This window comes from Calonectris borealis, chromosome 3 (assembly GCF_964195595.1).
Source record: "Calonectris borealis chromosome 3, bCalBor7.hap1.2, whole genome shotgun sequence".
NCBI classification, from domain to species: domain Eukaryota; kingdom Metazoa; phylum Chordata; class Aves; order Procellariiformes; family Procellariidae; genus Calonectris; species Calonectris borealis.
Genome location: NC_134314.1, coordinates 75,081,703 through 75,104,550, shown reverse-complemented (window position 1 = coordinate 75,104,550; position 22,848 = coordinate 75,081,703). Strand labels below are relative to the sequence as shown.

At 40.7% G+C, this 22,848-nt stretch overlaps 1 protein-coding gene across 5 annotated transcripts; it reads right to left on the bottom strand.

Moving 5' to 3' along the window:
* Positions 1-695: 695 nt before the first annotated feature.
* On the bottom strand, positions 696-19,951 carry FBXO30 (F-box protein 30). Of its 5 annotated transcripts, none has more exons than XM_075146226.1 (5): positions 19,794-19,951; positions 15,400-15,487; positions 15,037-15,141; positions 5,169-7,263; positions 696-4,309 (listed from the first exon to the last, which is right to left on the bottom strand). In XM_075146226.1, the coding sequence occupies exons 4-5, from the start codon at positions 7,245-7,247 to the stop codon at positions 4,106-4,108; spliced, it is 2,283 nt and encodes a 760-aa protein (XP_075002327.1). In that variant the 5' UTR covers positions 7,248-7,263; positions 15,037-15,141; positions 15,400-15,487; positions 19,794-19,951; the 3' UTR covers positions 696-4,105. The 5 variants fall into 5 exon arrangements, with proteins under 5 accessions (XP_075002327.1, XP_075002328.1, XP_075002326.1 ...); XM_075146227.1 differs by lacking the exon at positions 19,794-19,951 and adding an exon at positions 16,478-18,246 and having other exon boundaries at positions 15,400-15,439; XM_075146225.1 differs by lacking the exon at positions 15,400-15,487.
* Positions 19,952-22,848: the final 2,897 nt, after the last annotated feature.

Below are 22,848 nucleotides of genomic sequence, written 5' to 3'. Positions count from 1 at the left end.
TGATAAATCATCAGAAACACACAGTTGCGGCATGCACAAGTCAGAAATTCCCAGCACGCTCACAAACAGTCCCTCAGAAGAGTCTCTATGCTGGGACTGGATGCCTTTGTTATTTTAAGCCTACTTCTCCATTCAGTTTTCCTTTCCAGTTTGGATTACTGCTACAATATTCACCACATGCCGAACAGTCACACTATGAGAATCCCATTCTTCAAACTGTCTCTGCTTTACATGCCGTAACTTTCTATAAACACTATCTGAATGCTATTTTTTCCTCAGTGCTGTAAACAACCATAAGATTTTGCTCATCTGAAGATGATCAAAGATGCCTGAACAGACGTTCTGACTGAAAGAATTTAAATCAGCTTTCTGATATTACAGCAAGCATCGAATTCTCCACTGAACTTAAATCTCGTTTTAGGAAAGTACAGTCAGCAGATAAGAGCCTATGAAGGTAGTTTTAGCAGTAGTATTCTCAGAAAAACAAGCTAAAACATACAGGCAAATCCTCTAGAATACTTTAAGCATCAAGAAAGTTAAAGTGAGACAAAAAATATTTCCTTACACAGCAGAATATCTAATCCACTTACAGAGAGAGGAAAAACAAAAGGCTAACGTGGCCTGTCAAAAAAGTAATATAGCCACAAGTTTGTAATGGCTGAAATTAAACCATGACTCACACCACATTACTCGGACACAGTTTAGATTAATTTATTATCAGATTGATGTAGTATAGGTACATTTTTATTTGTAAAGACTATTAGCATACTCATATTAACAAATGGCAGGGCAAAAGGTCAATTTCTGGACAGTCTTCTATTTTAATGAGGCTTTGTTTTATGTTTTGCCATTCCACAAACAGTCTGAACTACAACTATTATCTAAAAACCAACCTAAAGTTTTGCTTCTGTACCATTTTAAGCAACAACTTTCTACAGAAAACTTTACTCATGAGACAATACACCGAGAACGTTCTTCGCAAACCAGCAGCGTGTGTATTATGTTGATCAGATAATCTTTCCAATTTATTATTCAGAAAAAACAATTAAAACAAACCTAACAAGGCACAATATGAATCTTCAATGTTACGTAGTTAAATCTTTAATTGTGGAAGGAAATCTATGCTGCATAAGAGACCAAAGCAATAGAAATAGGTGTATAGATATGAAGATAGACTGATCTTCATAATGAAGTGAATGTGAATACATATTAATCACTTCCAAATTATGCAATGTTTAAATGTCTGTAAATAGATTTCTTTATGTAACTCGATTTTTTGAGTACTTACTGGAATCCTATAGGCAGACATTGAGCACCATGTTTGAACACCGGAAGGCTGGTGATAAGCTTTAAAAAAAGTACAATCATACTAAAAGAGAAACTCCAAAAGTTTTATTAGGATTTCAACAGACATTGCAAAAAAATATTGCATAATGATTGAAAACATAATATTTTAAACAAAGTAGCAATGTGGTATGAAGTAAAAGAAAGACGGGAACAGCTGTCTATATATGCTGTAAGGAAGATGTACCAGGAAAGGGATATGACATTTTTAAAATTAAAGGGCAAATGTGAACAAGCCACATTTTGATAGACTGACTATACACCATAGATGTTTTACAAACTGCATAGCAGTGTAAAAAAAAGGTTTTTATCCTAACTATATTGTATTCCTGCATTTGGAGCAGTTTACAAGGCAGAGATTTTGTTTACAACATTGATATTTTAATAGCTCTGGATTCTCATAAAAAATAAACTAATTTAACAAAAAAGCCTGTATCTACATTTGAAAACAAAAGTGCATGTATTGAGAAATAGTGTTATTTCTTAAGAAGAACACCGAGTACTTAAAAAGTTCATTTTAATAGATCAATAGCTGATGATACTTTAGATGTAGATCTGCGCTGTGCTACAAGCGAGATTCTACCAACACCAGCTCCTCTAACTTAATTCCCTCTTTTCTAAGCGACCGAGACACGTGCCTGCCTACCATACTTACCAGGGTTCTGGGTAGTTACAAAGAACGCCGAGTACCAAAACCACCACATTGCTGATTAGAAAAATACCAGTAACCCAAGACAGATGTTTTAAAGTAGATTTAGCCATAAACGCAACCATATTCTCCTCAACATTCAGGATCCTTCCAGTCACACAACTACTTTTAAACACTGGAGAGCAGCAGCAAGGAGCCATTAGAGCTAAAAGACAAGAACTGATGAAAGTCTGTCTTCTGCCTTGTACTGAAGAATTTGTGGGTAATGAGTATTTCAATGTACTCAGAGAACGGGGGCGGGGTGTGTGTGTGTGTTAAAATCCCTACCTAAAACCCAGTTGGTATAGTCAGATTTGTACATGAATTTAGATTCTCCTTTCCACATAACTGCGGTAACAGCTAAGAATTACTGCAAGTATTGCTGACTTCTGTAGGGGGTTTACTCCCTTCCTCTCTCCAAACAAAAAAAGAGAAAGTGTGGAAAGAGACCATGTAGTTTGAAGATGCAGACAGAACTTCTGTTTGAGCTCTTGTAGTTTGAACTCATGGCACTGAGAACTAGATTTAATTTTTTTCTGGGCACCTGTAGCACTCTGGATAGAAAAAGGCAGTGAATGTTTAGCTGGACTGGACCCAGAATGGGAAATGCACAGATGCCAAAGTTGTGAACTGCAGCCAGACTAGCCATAAACAAGTGTCCAGTACAGAAATTACGAGTAATAAATTTAGCCATTTTTGTAAACATCTCCTCCTTACTAATCTCTTATTTTTTCCTATAATGGAAATACGTACTGTATTTCTTTGTTCCAAGCTCCGGTCTGTTTCTGTTTTAGCTTTGTGGCACAGTTGCTAAGTGCAACAGGCTAGAGACACCAACATTAATACAAACAAGTTGGAAAGTCAGTTCAAGTTATTACAGTTTTGCTATACCAGGCCATTTTTCATAGCATGTATTTCTCTGTTCACAAATGCTTTGTAAGATCTTTTATTATGGAAGACTGGAAGCAAATTGGAGTTGTTCATTTAACAGATGTGGTTGAACATACATTTCTGATATGCCTTATGCAATTAACAAATCATGTCTCATCTTATGAAGATGATACATTTGCTATACATACCAGTAATTTAAAATGCTCCTCAGAAAAGCAGCATTTTTATAGACAAATTAACAGAAAAGGAGACAACACATCTCACAATACCATAAAACAAGTAAAGCCCTTTCATTAGCTGCATTATAAATTCATAACTGTTCATCACATACTTTGAATTTCTGACTCCTCAAGCAATTTAACCCTCAGCCAACTGCAGGACAAGGAAAAACATTTTAAACATTTTATATCGATGTCATTGTAGGTGCGAGAGTAAAAACTAGTATTCCACGTTTTTAGCTCTAAAAGTTTTGCTCCCAAAAGTGAAGTAACTGTTAATAGTTCAGAAGAAAAATAATCATTGTTGACATGTCAAAAGAAAGTTGTACTAAAAATTAAGCTGCTGTAAATCTGAGTTCATTAGATCATTCCTAAAAAAAAAAAAAATTTAAAAAAAGCTGATCCTAGATCACCTGTTAACTAGGAAGAGCACTAGAACACTGATTTAATGAGAAAAGATGAGCTTAAAAGCTGTGTTTGAGACATCTACTATAAAGTTTTGAATTCTTCCTTATCTTTCAAATATTTGGATTATAATTTGTTAAAAAAAATAGACCAAATACAGAAAGTACATTTGGTCAGGATTTTGTCTCTCTACAATTCAATGTTTCCTATCTAAACGTGCATACCATTTAGAGGTCATTTTTGAAATATTATCAGTCAACAGCAACATGGGCACCAGTGAATCAGAAAACACACCTTAGGATTTTGTTCTTAAATTATATAAGTTAGATAAAACTACCCTGTCCAGCAAGTTCCAAATTTTTCGAACGTTAAGGCAACTTTCATTACTTTCCAGCTAAACAGTATTATAAAAAATAAATGTCACTTCAAACCTTATATACACAGTGACAGAGTAGATTTAGCTAGAAAGTATCTTTAGTACATTAATAAAGTGTCACGTAATATTACCGAGGTTATATCAGGTGCTTGAGTGTATGTGCAATTGGAGTGGTTGCAATATTTAAAGTACTGGTTTCAAAACAGAGCGCAGTGAACGTCCTTCTTTAGTGAGTTCTCGTGTTACACACATACATGGCAGCGGAACAGCCTCCTCTCTTCTCTCTACAGCATTATAGCTACATTTCTTCAAGTGGTCAGCCATGCTTACGATGTCAGCAAACTTCCACTCATTCACAGTACAGAAGGCTGTACTGAAGCGCCAAACCTAGAAAATAAGTGGCACTTAGGCTCAAAATGTTTTAAGATACCTGAACTCAGAGCAGGAAATTAAATGTTTGTGCTATAATACTTTCAGGCAATGTTCTGCAGCGACTATAAATCATACTAAAAATCAACATGACAAAAACATACAACGCTACATTTTCCATAGCCAGTCCTAGGCTGATTCAGATTCCAAGTAAACTCTGAACACTGGGAAGAAAGGCAGGCAATACTTTTTGCATCTACAAAGTAGATGCAATCAGAAGTTAAATGACGAAGTATTGCATGACCAGTCACAATGATCCATTTCTGAAATGATCAACTTCTGCAATTCCAAATGATTGCTGCAGATACTCTGCAGTTCTGGTGGGGCGGGGGGAAATGGTGAAGACTGTACTATATAAAGGTCACCCAAAGGCGTGACTTAAGGCACTCAATATCATGGCAATGGATAGGATCCCAACAGATGAGCAAAATTTAAAATTGCTGTAAACCGTATAAAGGGAGAAAAATCAAACTTTGTGGGCAACTTCCCCACTTTCATGCAATATTGATCTTAAAGAAAATCATGAAGTGAACATTTAATATTTTAAAATCTTGGGAAAATTAGAGGTTAATTTATTTACATCAAGTAAAAACTAGACAGACACTACTTTAACTTCTACTTCTTCAAGTGTGGAGAAGACTGAACCAGCCTGCTAGCAATTTTCACGAACTGTTGTTCTATATGACAATCTGTTTCCTGAAGGGATATTATATCAAACCATAGTAACAATAGTGATCAAGGAGAATATTAAGGGAAAAAGCAGAGACATGACCAAGTTAATACTTTCCCTTTCACCCTCAAAATAAAAATAACTTACCTTTTCTTTTATCTGCCAAGAAGAACTTCCATCTGGGTACCTTCTCTTCTCCCAAAGCAGTATCACCATTCCACGTGCTTGAAGCAAGCTTCCACACACATCTCTCATTAAACGTGACACTCTTGAAAGCTGACATAGACTAAAGCCATCTAGAAAACTAGCAATGTGCTGCAGAACCTCAAAAGGTAGACTACTCAGATGGTCATTGTGTAGTCCAATTAAGCAGCTTTTTGCTGGTTCTACTAATACTGTGGATATACAAGGCTGAACTCCAAATGACCGTAAGTGGCGGTCATGAATAATTTTTGCCCCCTGTGTTGAAGGACAAAACCTTCGTTGAGAATACGTACACCCATAATATGCCAAAGGACACCTCTGCTCCATCCAGCCATTAAGGCCAGCATGAATGTCACCATGCACATTCTTAAAATGTGATGAAAATTCATTCCTCCTAAACAACTGTCCACAAACAAATGTAAACATTGAACGCTGTTTTGTTTGGTATCTAGCCACATATTCCAATACCAAATCCAGTCCAAGGGTCTGGAATGGACTTGGATTTGAGAGCTGTGGGTTGGCATGATCACATGCAGAAGCTGAAGCTATTTCCCCCACCATTGTATTTGTGGCCAATATAGCAGATGGGAGAGAAAATGTCTGGGTCCCAAAGTCAACGTGATACACATCGACAGTGCGACTTTCTGATATCCCCCTACCTCCGGGAGAGTCTCCTAGGCAAAACAACAGAGCTGCAGTGATTAGATCAATCCCCTGAAGACCCATAGGATCTTCCGTTATCTCCAAATCTGACGTATCAACAGCTTTGTCTTCTTTTGGTGTAGACCAATAGTGGTTAACAAGGAACTTGTATGATCGATGCCGTAAAAGTGAAAACGCATCTACGTTTCTCAATCTTTCTTGCTCCACTTGTCTCTCTAACATTTCTTCTTCATTAGCATTATGGGGAAGTAGTACATGACTAACATTGCCATTAAGTAAGTGATCAGCTGATATTACTTCTTTAAGTTGTGCTGTCACAGGGAAGGAGCTGCAAGACTGTAATGCTTCATCATCCTGAGATGCAGTACATTCACCATTTGCTACACTGGATGGTTTTGAATTAGACACACCAAGATCTTCATTCTGGTCCAACACCTTTGAACATTCATTTTCTACATGAAAGCCATTACACAAAAGTGAGGAGTTATTGAGGTTTAGATTTAAGTCATGTTTTTGCACTACATCGTAACAAATATCACTAGAACCATTTTGCTCCATTTGTGAACTTTGACTCAGACTATCAAAGTTAATTCCCCCAACCGCTCCTATGTTATCTTCATCTGGATATTCATGGTCAGACTTTTTATCCTGAATAATGCCATTAGAAGCTTGTTCTTTAATCTCAGTATCTTCTTTCATTTCATGTGGTGAAATGCAGAGCCTTGAACTTAACATATTAATGTCCCTTGTAGCAGTGTTCAGGATATCCAGAGCAGCAGCTAAACTCCTTGTTGTTTCTACAGTAGCTTGATAAAGTGCACCATAGGACTCTTCATCTACAGGCATCAAACCATTTGAATGCACTGTATCTGGGGCACTTGATTTGACAGAGGTTTGCTCTCTGGATTCTGGTATTTGATCACCTGCTTTTGACATCATGGTTGCTACTTTAAGTGATTCTAATAACATGCGCTGGTCTTGAAGGGCTAACGCCATATCTAGCTGTTCCACTTCATCAACATCTTTACTCAGATTTTCGTAAGATTTTCGGTCTGCATAACTGACTGGCCATCTATTCCACTCCATGGTACAACATACCACACTTGCAGGACAAACTTCTAGATGATCAGCAATTTTATTTCGGGCTACTACGAAGGGACATCCAAAGCCACTATTCAAACAAGGCACTCTTTCAAGTGGACATAACATGCGATGTTCCTCAGCTTTACATGAGTGAAAAACTGCTCCACAAACCAACGGGCAGCCAATCAAATCACAGGAAATGCCAGGCTCTGGTCTGGTCATACAACGACGGCTGACACAGTTCACACAGTGTAAATGTTGTTGATGTTCCTCCATGACTGTAAATCCAATTCTGAGTGCAGAGAAAGGAGACAAAAGCATAGAATATTAACTCAATATTGTTAATATTTACCAACAGTTATTTGGAGTTTTGCATCCTCTACGTGCACAGAGAGATATATGTTAACACAATGTGAACTGATCAGTAGCCATTTTAAGAGAACAAGTATGTGGCATTTTATCTCAAAGAAATGATGTTTAAAAGTTCACCTGAAAATTAAAGATACACATTTGTATCAGAGTTCAAGACATAGTCTATGCATTTATTCACCAAGTATAATATATGCAACTTAGGTAAAAATGTTGTATAATCCTTCCCTCTGGAATAGCTCTTCTCTCCTGTCCACTGCAAATAGATGATTCAATGAAAAACAAAGCACGATCGTTGACTATGGCCTACTACTAAAATCATAAGGCATACAACTCTACAGAATAGGGAGATGAAATAAAGGAAGCCAGATTCATCCTCGTCTCCAGTTCTCTAAATTAAACAGAGGCAACCTACTCCCCGGGCTGCTTGCTACCACCTAAGCTTCTGACACTCTCTTCATGCAGTTCTGTTTAAGGTAATCCGCAGCCCTCAGCGTGTATCTCAATCCCCTGTCATGTTCCATTCTCCCCCCTCCACGCTTCTGACAGACAGCAGTCCTTTACAACAGCTCTTCACTCTTCTTTTTTTCTTCATCTATAGCCTATAGCTCCTCCCTTATTTTTATAGTAGTTGTTGCGTAAGGGTAGCAATATATACATTAAATAAGCACTTTTACATAAAACTTTACTACCCAACATGGTCCTATCTATACCTCCAGTTCAACCCACAAAAGGTAATTTTTTCAATGCATCCTATGGCCGTCATGATTACAATACCAGCAGTCCAAAGTGTAAGGGTAACGCAACAACTTTACATAACAAGGTCAAACAGCAATAAAAATCCAAATAAAATTAATTCCATAATCTATTATAACAAATTGACACAAACAAAAAATTCAATTCTTTGCTGTGGTAAGGAGAAAAAAAAAAAAAAGAAAAAAAAAAGAAGAGAGCAAACTTTGCGTCTTTGTACCATACTTCAAGACACTCTGGAACTGCTCACTAGCTGAAGTGCAGGCCCATGCAAGTGACCAAGCTCTCTCCTATGCTCTAACAAACTCCCTCTCAGAAATGATACCACTAGGGATTACAGTTCAGAGATAACAGAGAATGACTTGCACAGAGCCAAATCTCAAAATACTGTGTCAAAAATACATTGCTCAGTTCCATCTTTTCCTTACTCCCCACCCTCCAGCAATTTTCTTGAAAAATAAAATGCTTACAGAATTTAAGATTAATAGAAATGGTGCCTTATTTTATTCTACTAGCTAATAAGTGCTCTCATGCATTTTCTTCAGACTAAACACTTCAGTTTTAATGCATTAAAACTTCTTAAATTAAAAATACTCTAAACTAAAAATAAAACTGATTAGTATTATTCCTTTTGTTCAAACTGAAGGTAAGAAGAAACAAAACAGCCTTTTAGACACCCCACTTTAAATTATTTAAAGCATTTAAATAGAAATCTATGTGACACTTCACGCACTTGTATTCTTTTAATGCTTTGAAATTCGTGCCAACTTTAAGTAGCAATCAGTCCTCATCCCCCCATCCGTCGTAATTTGGATAACTCAAATATTTTAGCCACCCACTCTCCTGAACACTTCTAACAAAGAAGCATATGTGCTACACTTGGCAGGCAAAACAGCTGAATTTTTCCCACCATACCTTAGTATTTATATACTGAGTAACAAGTAAGTTTCAAATAAATTGTCAAGTGCATCAGTCATTGAACTCACTGACTGACTGACTTGCTAAACATTTTAGCAAACCTTTCTGGCACACAACCTGCTTTCAACTTGCATATTAAGTCAGATAGCATCTACTGCAAAGAAGTGAAATATGTTCAGTAAAGAGTGAAAAAGAGAAAATTATTTGACTTCTCTGAGATATTTTTAGTTCTTCCAGCAAAGCCCTCTCTAAGTAACTCCTACCAAATACAGCAGCCTACCTGTTGCTAGACCAAAGAAAATTTCAGAGTTTTGCATCAATACTGAAACCAAACTCTAGTTTTCCTCAAAGTGAGCAGAGATCAAAAGGAAGCTCTCAGGTTATATGAGTATTTTAAAGCACTTAACACAAAATGGAAACAGCCCTGAAAAAGACAATTGCTAGTTTATAATGCAAGAGCCCTCGCAGAGCCCAGCCCTTGCTTCATGTATCTAAACACAGTCCTGCTGCCATAAAACAAGCAGTCTGGTAGCAGTAAGGTAACTTAGAATCATAGAATCATAAAGGTTGGAAAAGACCTCTAAGATCATCGAGTCCAACCGTCAACCCAACACCACCATACCCACTACACCATGTCCCTAAGCGCCTCATCTACACGTCTTTTAAATACGTCCAGGGATGGTGACTCAACCACTTCCCTGGGCAGCCTGTTCCAAGGCCTGACCACTCTTTCAGTAAAGAAATTTCTCCTAATGTCTAACTTAATCAGTTACCCACAATTATGTTTTAAAAAAAATATATATTGTTTACCTACTTTGCAAAAAGCTATGCACCCTGCTCACTTTAAGATGTCCAGAAGTGAGCCACTTCTAGAGCAGAGGGCAGGTGTGTTAGCTAGCGCACACTGCTATGCTAGCACTGTTCTATTGCTTCTGAGCCAAAGCTGGCCCGCGTGCAGACAGCTCAGAACGCAGTCAAACTGAGCTCGTGTTTGCCTGCACCATTTGTGTAGACATACCCTAAATTAGTCAACCATCACTAAATACTATCTTTAAATAGCCTACATGAGCTTACACAGAAGAACATTCTATTAAGACAGTAAAACATCCTCCTCCCTAGCACACTATCTTGGTTGTTACAAGTCAGATCGTGAAACCTGAGTTGCATGATGATACTGGCTTTTCTCAGCCTCCTGGACTCCTTTCACACATAAGCTAACATTCATCAAAACTTAATGATCTCATACAAGCAAATGAAATTTTGAAGTGTGTAAGAAGGAGACAAAACCTGGTGAAAACATCAAATATCACTAACAGACAGTATATGAAAGCCAGAGCAGACCATGTTTTTTTAAAATACCATGTTTTACCAACAGGTAGATTCTAATTTAGTTCTATAACAGATGATTGCAGTAGTTTTTGTAAAGAAGCAGTTATGCATGTGATCAATTAAATAGCTGAAGTAACCTATTCTCTGTTTCCATAAATTAGAATTTTATTGGTCACTACAAAGTTTGGTATTAGTTGCCATTTCTCTTAAAATTTAAATCCTTTGGCTCCTTAACTAAATATATAATTTAAAATCTCTTTGGGTATCAGTAGACCATCAGCAGGAATTCACTAAAATTCTGCGTCCTGCTTACAAGCCTTAACTTCGCAGCACCTGCCGCAGAACTTCCATTTAGTCAGAATGTCACATTTTATTTATAGCTTACTACAAAGTCCTTTTATATATATTAAATGTCCTTTTTCTGCATTTTTAATTTTAATACCTGGGCTTCAAACTCAACACCTGTTTTGGGCAGTCACGAGTTCCTGGACTGCTTAAACTAATTAAGGCTTTTGATATAATTTAATTACTAAATTGCAAAGAAGTCCAAAGGCAAAAAAACAAACAACCCTATCAAACTGGTGAAATAATGGATAAGACCTCAAGAATAGCACATTTATTAATCAACAAATGGTCAGGACTGTCCTGGTTCCGGCTGGGACAGAGTTAACTTTCTTCCCAGTAGCTGGGGGGTGTGCTGTGTTTTGGGTTTGGTATGAGAGGAGCATTGATGGCCCATTGATGCTTTGGCTGCTGCTGGGTGGTGCTTGCACCAGGGACTTTTTGGCCTCCCATGCTCTGCCAAGTGCAGGGGAAGCTGGGGCAGGGGAGCACAGCCGGGGGAGTTGACCCAGCTGGCCAATGGTGTATTCTATACCATGTGACATCATGCTCAATATAAAAACCAGGGAGAGGGCTCTCCCCCCATCCGCGACACACGGTCAGCGAGTGGTGAGCAGCTGCTTGTGCATCGCCTGCTTTGTGTATTCTGTTATTGTTGTTGTTATCATTGTTATTATTACTGTTCTACTTTGTTTTATTTCCATTATTAAACTTTTTATCTCAACCTGCAAGTTTTCCTACTTGTGCCCTCCTGATTCTCTCCCCCATCCTACCAGAGGCGGGGAGTGAGCGAGCGGCTGCGTGGGGTTTAGCTGCTGGCTGGGGTTAAACCACGACAATGACTCACTCCATTTTGTAAGCTAACCTTGTGAACCACAGAACTTAGCACCTCTTTGATTCATTGATTAAGAGCATCCACATATGAATAATTTTCCTTTGAAGAACCAGAACCAATATATCACTAGTACTACACTGAGAATAAGAACCACCGTCTCCCCAAACATTGCCTTGTAATGGAAAAAAACTGTTGGGTGAAGGGGAGATAAAGAAAATTCTTGCTGGAGGTAACAAAGTGCTTTCAGTTACTCTGACACAGAAAATTGAAAGGGCTAACAAAGAGTGTCATTGCTGAGCTGAAGAAAAATACCTGTCATTAAAACATGTACCAATAATATTTACAGTGTTCCTTGCCACCTTCCGTGGTGAGAAGATACTGTTAGATCAATGACTACAGCAAGAATGAACAGCTGTCCTTTTCTGATAGTGTAGTGTCAGCAACTAGCTTCAGTTCATATGAGATGCTTAAGTATACACACTTGTCTGTTACTAGCAGAGAAACCTAAAAATACATCCCGTTCCAGTGAGGTGACCACTGCTCTCAGAATTTGTGCAATCACTTGATGTTATTGTACATGCTATACAGTCAGCTGACCAAATCAGCCAGAACATGCTTTGAAAATCTGTCATAATTAAAAGGATTAAAATTCCAGCTGCTACAGCCACATGATTTTCAGTTGCTGTTGTAACACAAACATTAAAATAGCATAATAAGGGTTTCAAACAATCACCACACAATACTTCAGCTGCAAGTGAGAGCTCTCACTTTCTTCTACACCACAGCTCCATAAGGAGCCGTACTTAGTATTATCAAACCCAAAGTCTGCTTACTTACCCTCCCTTACATGAATTCTTCGGTGCCAATAAGATAGGAAATCACAGCAACTATTACTGCTATTGGAACCCTCCATTACTCAGCTACATTTTATTCACCAAACCTACAAAGCTCAACTATCTTTGAGACTCTTCCTTCTATCAAATTCGGCTAAATAGGCCAACAGGTTCTTAAATTACTGGTTCAAGGAAGTCAAAGAATAGAGAGACACAAGCAGTACTACAGGTTTAAACTCCCAGGAGCATCCAAATCCACCCACAAGCAGCCAAATACATGCAAACCATTCTAAAAAATTCCCTTTTGCTTTGAAGATCTCAGTAGAAGAGACTGACATATTTCTGAATCTTCCAGCTTTTACCTAGGTCTCTGGCTAAAAGAGTGGCTGGTAAGATGCAGAAACTTTCAGAGAGGAAATGGCCAAGTGAGAGAGAGATTTAAGTGACAGGTGGTTAAAAAAAAGGGTAAGGAAAAATAGGGCATGAGGTAGACAGCAGTGTTGTTTAAAAAAAAAAAAAAGCAAGCTTTAGAATATTCTGCCAAAATTGAATTGGCAGTACTGCATATAATTATTGAAATAGCTATTTTATTTTTCTATATCCTACCATGCATGGGAGAATAACTATCATTCACCTCGACACACAAGTCTAACTATCAAATGCTTTAAACAAGCTTTGCAGTCTTCTAGAAGGTAAGCTTTTCTTGTCTTGTCATCCCTATCCTGCACAAAAAGTATAACAATTTTTGTACCTAAAAACCAACACCTCAGCATATTAGTACAAGAACATGGCCGCATTAACTTTCTATGTTATGCATGTTATGCTCCCTTTTTGGGTTTGGGGGTGGTGGTCTTTGGGCTGGTTGGTTTGAGGTCTGTTTTGATTTAACAGTTCTCAAATAACCGATGAAAAACATGAACTGGAGGTTCAGCAACGTCTTTGACACCATTTCAATTGGAGAATGGCAAATGCCACCACTAGTTGCCATCCCTGCTTGAGGTAAGCAACAAAAGGCAGCTTTAACTCTACTCCTCAAGACTGCACAAAGTCTAAGGTTAAATAGCCCCATCCTGAGGCCTCTCCAAAGCCAGTGCAGCCATTGTCTTCATATTAGGGAGCTGGGTACCTCAAATCCTGCTTAAATGTCTCTCCATAGCATTGGGAAGACAGGAAACAGGGACATACAGCAAAGTTAATCTAATGCTACACTAATTTCCAACTACTCTTTAAAATGGTAAACTCAAAAGAACAACAAACAACATTACAAACTGCTAGTTATTAATGTGAAATAACATGACTAAGAGGTGACAACTTTAAAGGTATGTGCTTCAGTTGCACAGGTAATAGAGTAGTACACGTGGCCATATTTTAATATTTTATGTACTAGGCAATTGTTCTTTTTTATACAATTTTTCTGATTTCAAAGCAAAGTTCCTGACAAGAACTTCATGAAGCCTTATATTTCTTCAAACTAGTTTACATCAGACATACTTTTAGGAAGTAGAATCCTTTCAGATGCCACACTTAAAATTTCAACCTTATGGGATACAAATTACCACCCCTCAGCCCCGAGTTCATCAGGACAACCCTGGCTTCTGTTACAACTAGGCAGATCAGAAAAGTTAAAACTATATTCAAAACATTTGGATAGACAAGTTTTCACTGCATTCTTAAACATAAATTCATCCACAACGAAGAAGAGACCATCTTCCCTGCCTTAGTGACTGCACATATTGGACATACTAGAATGAGTCTACATTATTTTTTTGTTAATCACTGAACACACGAGAAGAAGCTTCAATTACTAAAGCCCAAACTACTATACAAGTCATATGCTACTTCTACCATTATCATCATTATTATCAGTCTATAGCAATTTATATGTATTACACAAAAGAGGCAGAAAAAGGTCAGGCTCAAAACACGGCTTCTTATGGCAAGAAAAAAACCTCAGGGGGATATGTACTTCTGGAAAGATTGTAGTTTTATCAGTGATCTAGCATCGAAGGACTATGTACTAACTGCTTTTTGAAGCATAAATTAAAGTTATCCATCTACCTCAAAAACAAACCAGATCAAAACAAAAATAAACTTCTAACTACAGCAAAAATAGTGAGAATTATAAGGAAGTGCAACTTTTTTATGTCAACCTTATAAAGAAAAGCTTTTCCATGTCTACTCCTACCTCAAACATCCAATTACAGGAGCTGACCTGTAACGTAAGTAACATTTTAGGAGTTCCTTTCTCCCTAGTTGCAAACCATCTTCCTCCCATTCAGAGAATTCAGTGAGATATTTCCTCCCAAATCATTGCAGCCAAAAAAGAATAGAATTCCAGGGGAAAATGACCCAAAGCAAAACACTGCTTTGACTGAAGTGGACCCTCCACTGATGCCCCATGTGTCTGGCTTTGTTCCATTTTAGAATAGAAGCTCTGATGGAATAACAGAACACTTTCTTCTACCACTATTAAACTCTACAAGTCCTAAAAATCAAAACCAAAACTACTAGGCTTTTCCTTAGAGTACTTTTGTGACAGATCTGCCATGCATTCTTGTCTCCTTGACATATTCCCCAAAGAAGAAACCCAAAGGCCTCAGTGTGCCTTTGGCCACACACTGACACAGGACAACCACACCAGGAACAGCTACGCTTGCTGCATGGCTCAGGCACAAAAGCACTCTACCTGTTGAGATGGTGACAGGGCAGAATCAGCTAGAGAGCCAGTAGATTTCATGTGTAAAGCACTTCTGAACTTGAACTCAGTGCGACTCCTCGATTGCTGCAGACTCTGCAAGAAATGAGATCAGAAGTAAGGTTTCATTTCAGGTGTACAATCCTCTGAAAAGGTCATGTGCTTACGCTATCTGAAGCTACAAATGTTGAAATATTTTGCAGGTTTTATGGAAAAATAAACAAGTTTTTAACAGACTTTGCAAGCGCAATCTAAGTTCTGTCATTTTAGCTTATTGCTAGCTGTTAGTCACACTAGATGGTTACCTATTTAGATTTAAGGCTAGAAGAGATTATTAAAAGTTATTATTCTGACCTACTTCACTGAATTCTTTGGGTTGGCCCACCAGGAACCACTTAAGGAAAAAACCAAACCTGAATTAAAGATTGCAACAACTGGAGAACTGAAAAAAAACAAATAAATTTAAAGTTTGATTCTTTTACAAACTGCATTTTAGTCTAGTTAACATTTGTCCAGCTTCAGTCTTCAGACATGAGAACTTATTGAGCAGTTGCTTAATATTAAAAGCTCTTTACTGTAACAAGCTGCTTCTTCCATGTGTTTATACCCATAGATTATCACTAAAAGTTAACAGAGGTGGAACCGAAGTGATATACCCAAAGGAACAATGATATCGTTACCCCCAGATACTGTCTCACAAATCCTTCAGGAAAAAATAAAGGAAAAGAAGCCATTTCTCAGAAATCAGAAACAGAACTACTGGAAAAAAGAATGCATTCGATATTACAGTAGGTAGTTTTAGCCACCCAAAAGAAGCCAAAAATAAATCCTTCTTCTTACATAAGATTTAATTCATACATGTTGCTGCAGAATTCCTGACCTCTGTATATTTATAGAGATCAGGCCAAAAATCTTGTTAATATACTGTTTCAGGTCTTACTACACAAGTTTAACCAGTTCCCATAGCAAAATAAGAAAACAATTTAAAGTAAATGGAACGTGAACACAACTGCTCTCCAAAATCCCAGACTGAAATGCAGATGTTATGTACACTGTACATATAAGATTATTTTTTCTATTAAAAATACGCCCTTGATAGTAGGAGATGGCCTGACCACTGTACAGCAAAAGTAGATAGTAAAAGAAAAAAAATTTACAGACCCCCACTCCCTCCTGCACTAGATAATAGTAAAGTAGAAAAGATGGAGTTTGTCCTAAAATATGTTGAAAAATTAAAAATAATAGGAAAACAAGAACAGACAGTATTAACAACTTTAACCTATTCTATTTTCAGGTATTGCACCAAATGAAAGATGTTTTTTGCACCACCTGTTAGGCTTTTTCCTCTTCCAAGCTGCTTGGTTTTAAAACCAATGGAAATAGTAAAAAATATCCAGTTTTAAAAAAAACTATTTTCTGAACAAAACCTCACCTATCTCAAATAGTTGTTGACAGGACATTGGGAATATATCTCATCACGAGCATGTTATACCAGCTCTTTCAATATGTTTTTATTTGAATGAAGAACTGGAAAACACGAAGATCTGCACTACACTTTTGTGCAGGGTTTTAGGATGTATAATGAGTCATCAATTTCTGATCTCTAATATAATTTAGACTGCCTTTTCCAAATGTCAACGGGCTCGATGCTATTACTTTTTCCTCAAAGACTCGAGCTGAAAATTCCCATCCAAACACATTCCATAGCCAATGACAATAGTGACTCAGCTAAAGCAAGGTTTTGTAAGAGCATTACAGCTACGTCAATAAAGCACACTCCTAAAAAGATTCTATTTGCAATGAATCTGTCACTCCAACAAATTACTCTGTCCCATAGGACTTTTGGAAAACTACAGTTTCTACTAGCGATGCTTTTAAATAGGCAAATAAATACAAAGCTTGAACTTCCAACAAACAAACTAAACACCACCCACCTTCCAGCACCTATGTAACCAAGTCTGAACCAGGTATCACTACTCAACCATCAACCCGAACGAACCACTACATTAAGTTTTATATGAAAAGCTGTAACTACGCCAATTAGAATTTTACCTCACCGCGCCTCTCATTCTCATGCCTTAAGTTTAAACCTATCAGGTTTTCATCATGATTTCACATTAAGAGCTTTGATCAATGTTTGGCATTTGACAAACAACAACAGTCTACTCAACTACATGTTCTGCAGACTGTAAGGGTTTGCAGGGTATTTTAGATTCAAGTAGCATTAACAGATTACAATAAAACTAAAACAAGACATCAAGTGTCACCTCAAAAACGATGAAAAACAGTAGCTTGCAAAGTAAGTCAGAATCTAGAGCTCCCCTGTAACTTTAACTCTCTTGGCCTGTTTATATTACAACATTTTTTCAGCCTTTTTCCTTCATTCAATACTGAGACTAGATACTGCCCAGACACTTAGGACAGCTTACATAGGATTTGTCTGTAACCTTCACTTAATAATGTAACTATTTGTTTATTTGTGGTCTGTTCAGGAATACTTACTCCTTATACAATCTAACCATCTCACCAACAAATACTCGAGTTATCTTTATACTTATTGTGCAGATAAGGAAACTGAAAGAGAATTGTCACCAGCACAATGATCACTAGATAAATGATTCCCTGCTCCCATCTCTATACCACTGGATCTCATTGCCAGAGGCAAACAGCATTTGCCTCATTTGAGACAGAGCTCACTAAAGAAATAGGTCTATCAATACGAAGGAAATTTGTTATTTTTAGTTCAGTTGGACTGAATATAAAGCATAGGTTTGTTACAAAGCTGAAATCCACAGCAGCTACAGGAGCTCATTTGAAGACTAATAGCCATATGCTTTCTTCTTCACAAAGGTACAAGACACTCTTTAGGACCTAGGTCAAAAACTTCGTTGTCCAAAAACGTGCAGAAATCTTGCCCAGAAAGTTTCCACCAAACACTGTAAACTCAACACTTACTTTGCCCATTAGACTTCTAACATCAAACTAGGAGACAAGGGAAATATAATCCGAATTTAAGAAGTTAATTGAGTAAAAGAAGAATTTAGTGCAAAAGAAAGAGCATTCAAGAAGCAAAGTAAAAACACTGCTTTTGCATAGCCTTTGCCCATTCTGCTGGGATTCTCCTGTTCTCTAACACCTTCTAACATTGGAAAAGAATGAGACAGAGACCCTACAAAAAGTCTCAGCTTGCAATACAACCCCAACTCACCCTCTGAATCTATTTCTTCTCTGGATGAAACTTGACCGCTATGGAGAAATTATGCACAGATATTTACATGCATATAGAGTGGAAGACGGATTAAAGTTGTATTTTTCAGTCTTCCAGGTATTTAACATGCTTACCAACCAAAGTTCTTTTAATAATATTTTTGTACTTTTGGGACAGGGGTGGAGAGGGGAAGATCATAAATAAGCATAACTAACATCCTCATCAGCAGGGATGCATGAACCTTCACCCTCCAGATCACAGCACAAGTTAAGGTGTATGACATTAACACACAGCAGAAGGCAGCAGCTGTACAGGGAACGGACCTAACCATCAAGTGCTACACACCGATTCTGGAGAAAGCAGAGGGAGATCTTTTACCTAAAGCGCTAGCACAAGCAAGGTGATGCTGTTGCTACAACAGCACAGGCCTGGTTTTGGATTAGTACGCTAACACACACTTATTTTGGCATATTATCAACATAATCAGCAAAAGGGAAACAAGGATTATGAAAAGCTCCTCAGCCAAATCCGAGTAGAACTTTACAGAACAAAAGAAAGCTGTCTCTCCAGCCCATGGGTTTTTTCCCCTGGAGAATTCAGAAGACCTGCTGCAAACAACAGTGGCACTAGAACTTTTGGAAGTGGGGCCACACGACTGTTTCAACGTGCATGCTGTTCAACAAGCTGCTGTCATCTCCCTATACACTTCTGATTGCCAACCTGTGGGATTACAGGAGTATAGCTACGCAACCTTCTTCACCTTCATAAAGGAGGGGAAAAAAGTTCCAATGCACATCAATAATAGCCATCAAAAACGGAACTAAGAGAAGAGATAAACCACCACCTCCTGCATGATCTGAGCACAGCTACTCGAAATACACGAGCACGGGGGATTAGAGAAGGATTTCAGCAATACCTCTGGATTATTTGCTCTCTTCCCCTCTCCTTCCATGCAGAAAGGAGACTCTCCGACTGCAGTCTCGACAGCACCAGGCAGACCCCGGCCCTACCCCTTCCCACGTGCTATCGCGACGCCCCGGGCAGAGCCGGCAGCACCGCGGGGTAAGAGGAAGCGGCAGCGGCAGGGCTCGCTTCGCCACCGACCGCTCCCGGCGGCCACGGGCCCGCAGCGGGGCCAGGCGCGGGGGCGGGGCGGCCGGCGGCCACCCTACATGGCACGTTACCGCCGACACTCATTCGGCACTTCGGGCCCTGCGGGAGCCGGGGGGGCGGGCGGGGAGGAGGGGACACGACGAAACACGCACACGGAACCCCCCGCGGCCTCCTCCGGGGTCTGCGGGCAGCGCCGCCCCCGCCCCCCGCCCGGGACCTGTCAGGGACAGCGGGGAGCCGCGACCGAGCCGGCGCTGGGCCCCGGACGCCCCCGCCCCGCCGCCACTCAGGGCGCTCGCCCCCGCCGGGCCGCCATTTGTTTACCACCCGGCTGCCAGGCAGCCGCCGCCGGCCCGGAGCGGGACGCAGCCCCGCCGGGGGCGCAGGCCCCGGCTCACCCCGCCGGCCGCGGACAGCTGCGGCTCACCCGTCCCCGTCGCTCGGCAGGCAGAAAGGCGCGGGAGACTGCGCCGCGCCTCGCCCTTTCCCTCGCCGGGCTCTCGCCGCCGCGGCGCTCGCTTCGCCTCTCTCGGCCCGGCCTCGCCTCGTCGCCCGCCGGCCTCCCGCGCGGCCCCGCTGCCGGCCGCGCCCCCAACGGCCGCGCGGACGGGCGCGCGCGCGCTAGGGCAAGCGAGAGCGCGGGGCGGGGCGGGGCGGGGCGGAGCAGCGGGCGCGGCCCCCCCTGGCGCTGCCGAGGGGCGGGGCAACAGGCCGAGAGAGCGCGCGGCGCCGGCACGGCCTTTCTTCCCCGGCGGCTGCGCGTCCGCCTCGGCGGGAGGGGCGGGGTCACGGAGCGGGGGCGTGGTGCCCGGATGTCGCGTACTTGCCTGCCACCCCGCTACGTTCTCGCCTGCGCGCATGCGCGGCGGTGGCAGGGGTTGGGGCGGGGGGCGTGCGTGTGGCCGGGGTCCGTGCGCGGGAGGCTGCGGGCCCGCGTCAGAGCCCGCGCGCGAGCGCCTGTGCGCGTGGCCTGGCGGCCGTTGGTGTGAGGCGAGAGGGGCTGCTCCCCGGCCCGCGAGGGAGAGGTGCCCTCGGGGGGACCTGGGGCCTGCCTGCCCTGCCTAGCCGGCCTGGGAGCCAGCTTCCTCTGGCAGTGGGGTTACGCTTTGTGTAGCTTTCCTGAGCCCGAGTGGGCCGCCGCGGCAGGCGGTGGAGTGGGCAGGGCAGGGCAGGGCCGGGCCTGGGCGGAGGGCACAGCGAGCGCAGCTGCTGCTTTGTGTCGGAACAACCCCCTCTGCTCACCTAGGGCGCTGGTGGACGCTGTGGCGCTGGGCCTTGCTAAAGCCATCGCCTCAGCAAAACATTTCCTGCCAGCCGGTTAGAAATACGCCTTTTGGTGTTATTGGCGATGCCTGTCTAACGCCTTTCTTGGTGCGTGTTTGGCTTATGGTCACCCTGCAGGCTTTTAGAGCACTGAGTAAAATGTGTTGGTTTTTTTCCCAGAAACTTGAACTTGTTCCCAGAGGTGCAGGGTGTTGAGCCTGCCTTTGCAGGTTCTGCTCTTCAGACTATGGAAGCCAACTGTTTAGGGGGCTGTAGCTAGGTAGGAATTATTCAGAGTGTTACAGCTGTGAGGGTCCTTATTCCTGATATGCATGTCGTGTTTTGAGGGGATACAGTGTGTCTTGTGTTCCTGAGAGAAAAGCAATTTTATTTAGACCGTACCCTTTTTTCAGAAGGAACATACTAATGTAAACATACTTTGTGGCAACAGGAGATACAGATTGGGAAGATTAGTTTGTTACAGATTCACAAGAAATAGTATTCTTTCTTTAAACTTTCAGTTGAAAACTTTGTTTGTCTGCACCCAAAGACCTTATTTCCCTGCCATCTGTGCAGATTTCTGTTTGAGAGAGGTTGTAGATGTTCAAGAGCAAGCTGAATAGATTCTCTAAATCTCTTAGCACTTAACCCAAGTTCAGTGAGGAGTAAGTAAAACCTGTGACTGTTGCAAGTTTGGGCATTTAGTGTCCTAGAAGATTCTTACCTTTTCTTACTCTAAAAATAAGAGAACATGAAAGAAAGATGTAAGCCATCATTTTCACGTTAGGTATGTAAGATGCAGCATAAGATGACCTTAATATGAGGCATCGTTGCCAACTTCTTCCTATAATAAGCACTCTCAGATTTGCCCCACCCTTACACTACAGCCTTGATCTTCCTTGATCCTGAGGACAGGCCCTTTCTTTCCTTCATAGGTTTGATTATAGGATCAGGACATAATCATCTAGCCAAGTGAGCTCCAGAAGATGGTAGGGATTGGCTCCATGACTCACAGAGGCCAAGCAAAATCATTTCATCTGCTTGGCAGGCAATTATACAAATTGCTGGGCAGAATCTGTGTAGACAGTCACTGGTTTTCGCAACTGCCTCCTATTGGAAATGTCTTCTGTGGGACAGGTGAAGTTTGCTGTGCTGCTTATTCTCACCACAGCAGAGTATACTCTGTGGCTGACAGATCAACCTGCTGCAAAGGTATTAATTACATAGGGTGTTGCAGTGCTTTTGTCTCTGACTGGCTTCTATGACAGAAGTGGGGCTTTTTATTTTAATTGCTTCTTTTGAGTGAGGAGAATGAATTTCTGTGGCTTAGACTTCTTTTCTCATACCTCAGCTGAGACTCCTCTGGTCATTCAGGGAAGAATCTGCTGCTTCTCTAAAGCTTTAGTGCATATACTTGCTCACAGTCCCAGAGCCCGCTTCTATCCCACCTGACAATCATTATCATTCTCATGAACTGCTATTTAAGGTAATCAGGCAAGTTGTAATCATACAATTTGGCTTAGTACCATTGACCTACAAGCCAGAAGGTCTTTGAGGATTCAGTGGGTGAACAACTGGAGAGGCTATTTTCTACTGGCTTAAATCCAAAATGAATGAAACTTCATTCTGGTTACTCATAAATGGAAAATGAGTATCTGTGTCTGGTCCAATATTGTTCTGTACATGACACTGTCACTGAAGTCCACAGAATAGTGAATTGTAAATTGATTCTTGCGGCAGTGTAATTCAGGTTTTTCCCCTCGTCTGAAGCAAAGCCTATATCAAATGCCAAGGCAGTTGCTGAGGTGTGCAGACAATCTCCTGTAAGCTGGTAACCGTATGTGAAATAAAACACATTTGTTCCCAAGGGTGTAGAAGGTACAATTTTTTGCTGTCACTTTCTAATAGATGTGAATTATTTAAACGTTTTCTAGTTTCAAATTCTAACAATCACAGTTGGTTTTCACTGGCAGGTATTTGTGTCTGGAAATTCTTTCTACATGGAGATATAGAAGGGAAAGAAATTACAAGTGTTTCCAAAATGCATTTGCAAGTAGATTTACTAATGCGTGAGTGTTCGTATTTAGCAGTGTGTAAAAATAAACAGCTGAGATCTGCCCACAAAGCCGCATATGCAATTTGCACTGCACAGCTTTAAGAGCAGGATGTTTCCAAACAACAGAGACCTCAAAAGAAGTTTTTTGCACCTCCTGGGTTTG

Bases quoted from the DNA above. Each gene is read 5' to 3' on its own strand.
- FBXO30 (XM_075146226.1), bottom strand. From the start codon at position 7,247: ATGGAGGAACATCAACAACATTTACACTGTGTGAACTGTGTCAGCCGT. The intron at 4,310-5,168 runs GTAAGTTATTTT...CTTATTTTCTAG, and splicing joins CTTGGCAGATAAAAGAAAAG to GTTTGGCGCTTCAGTACAGC.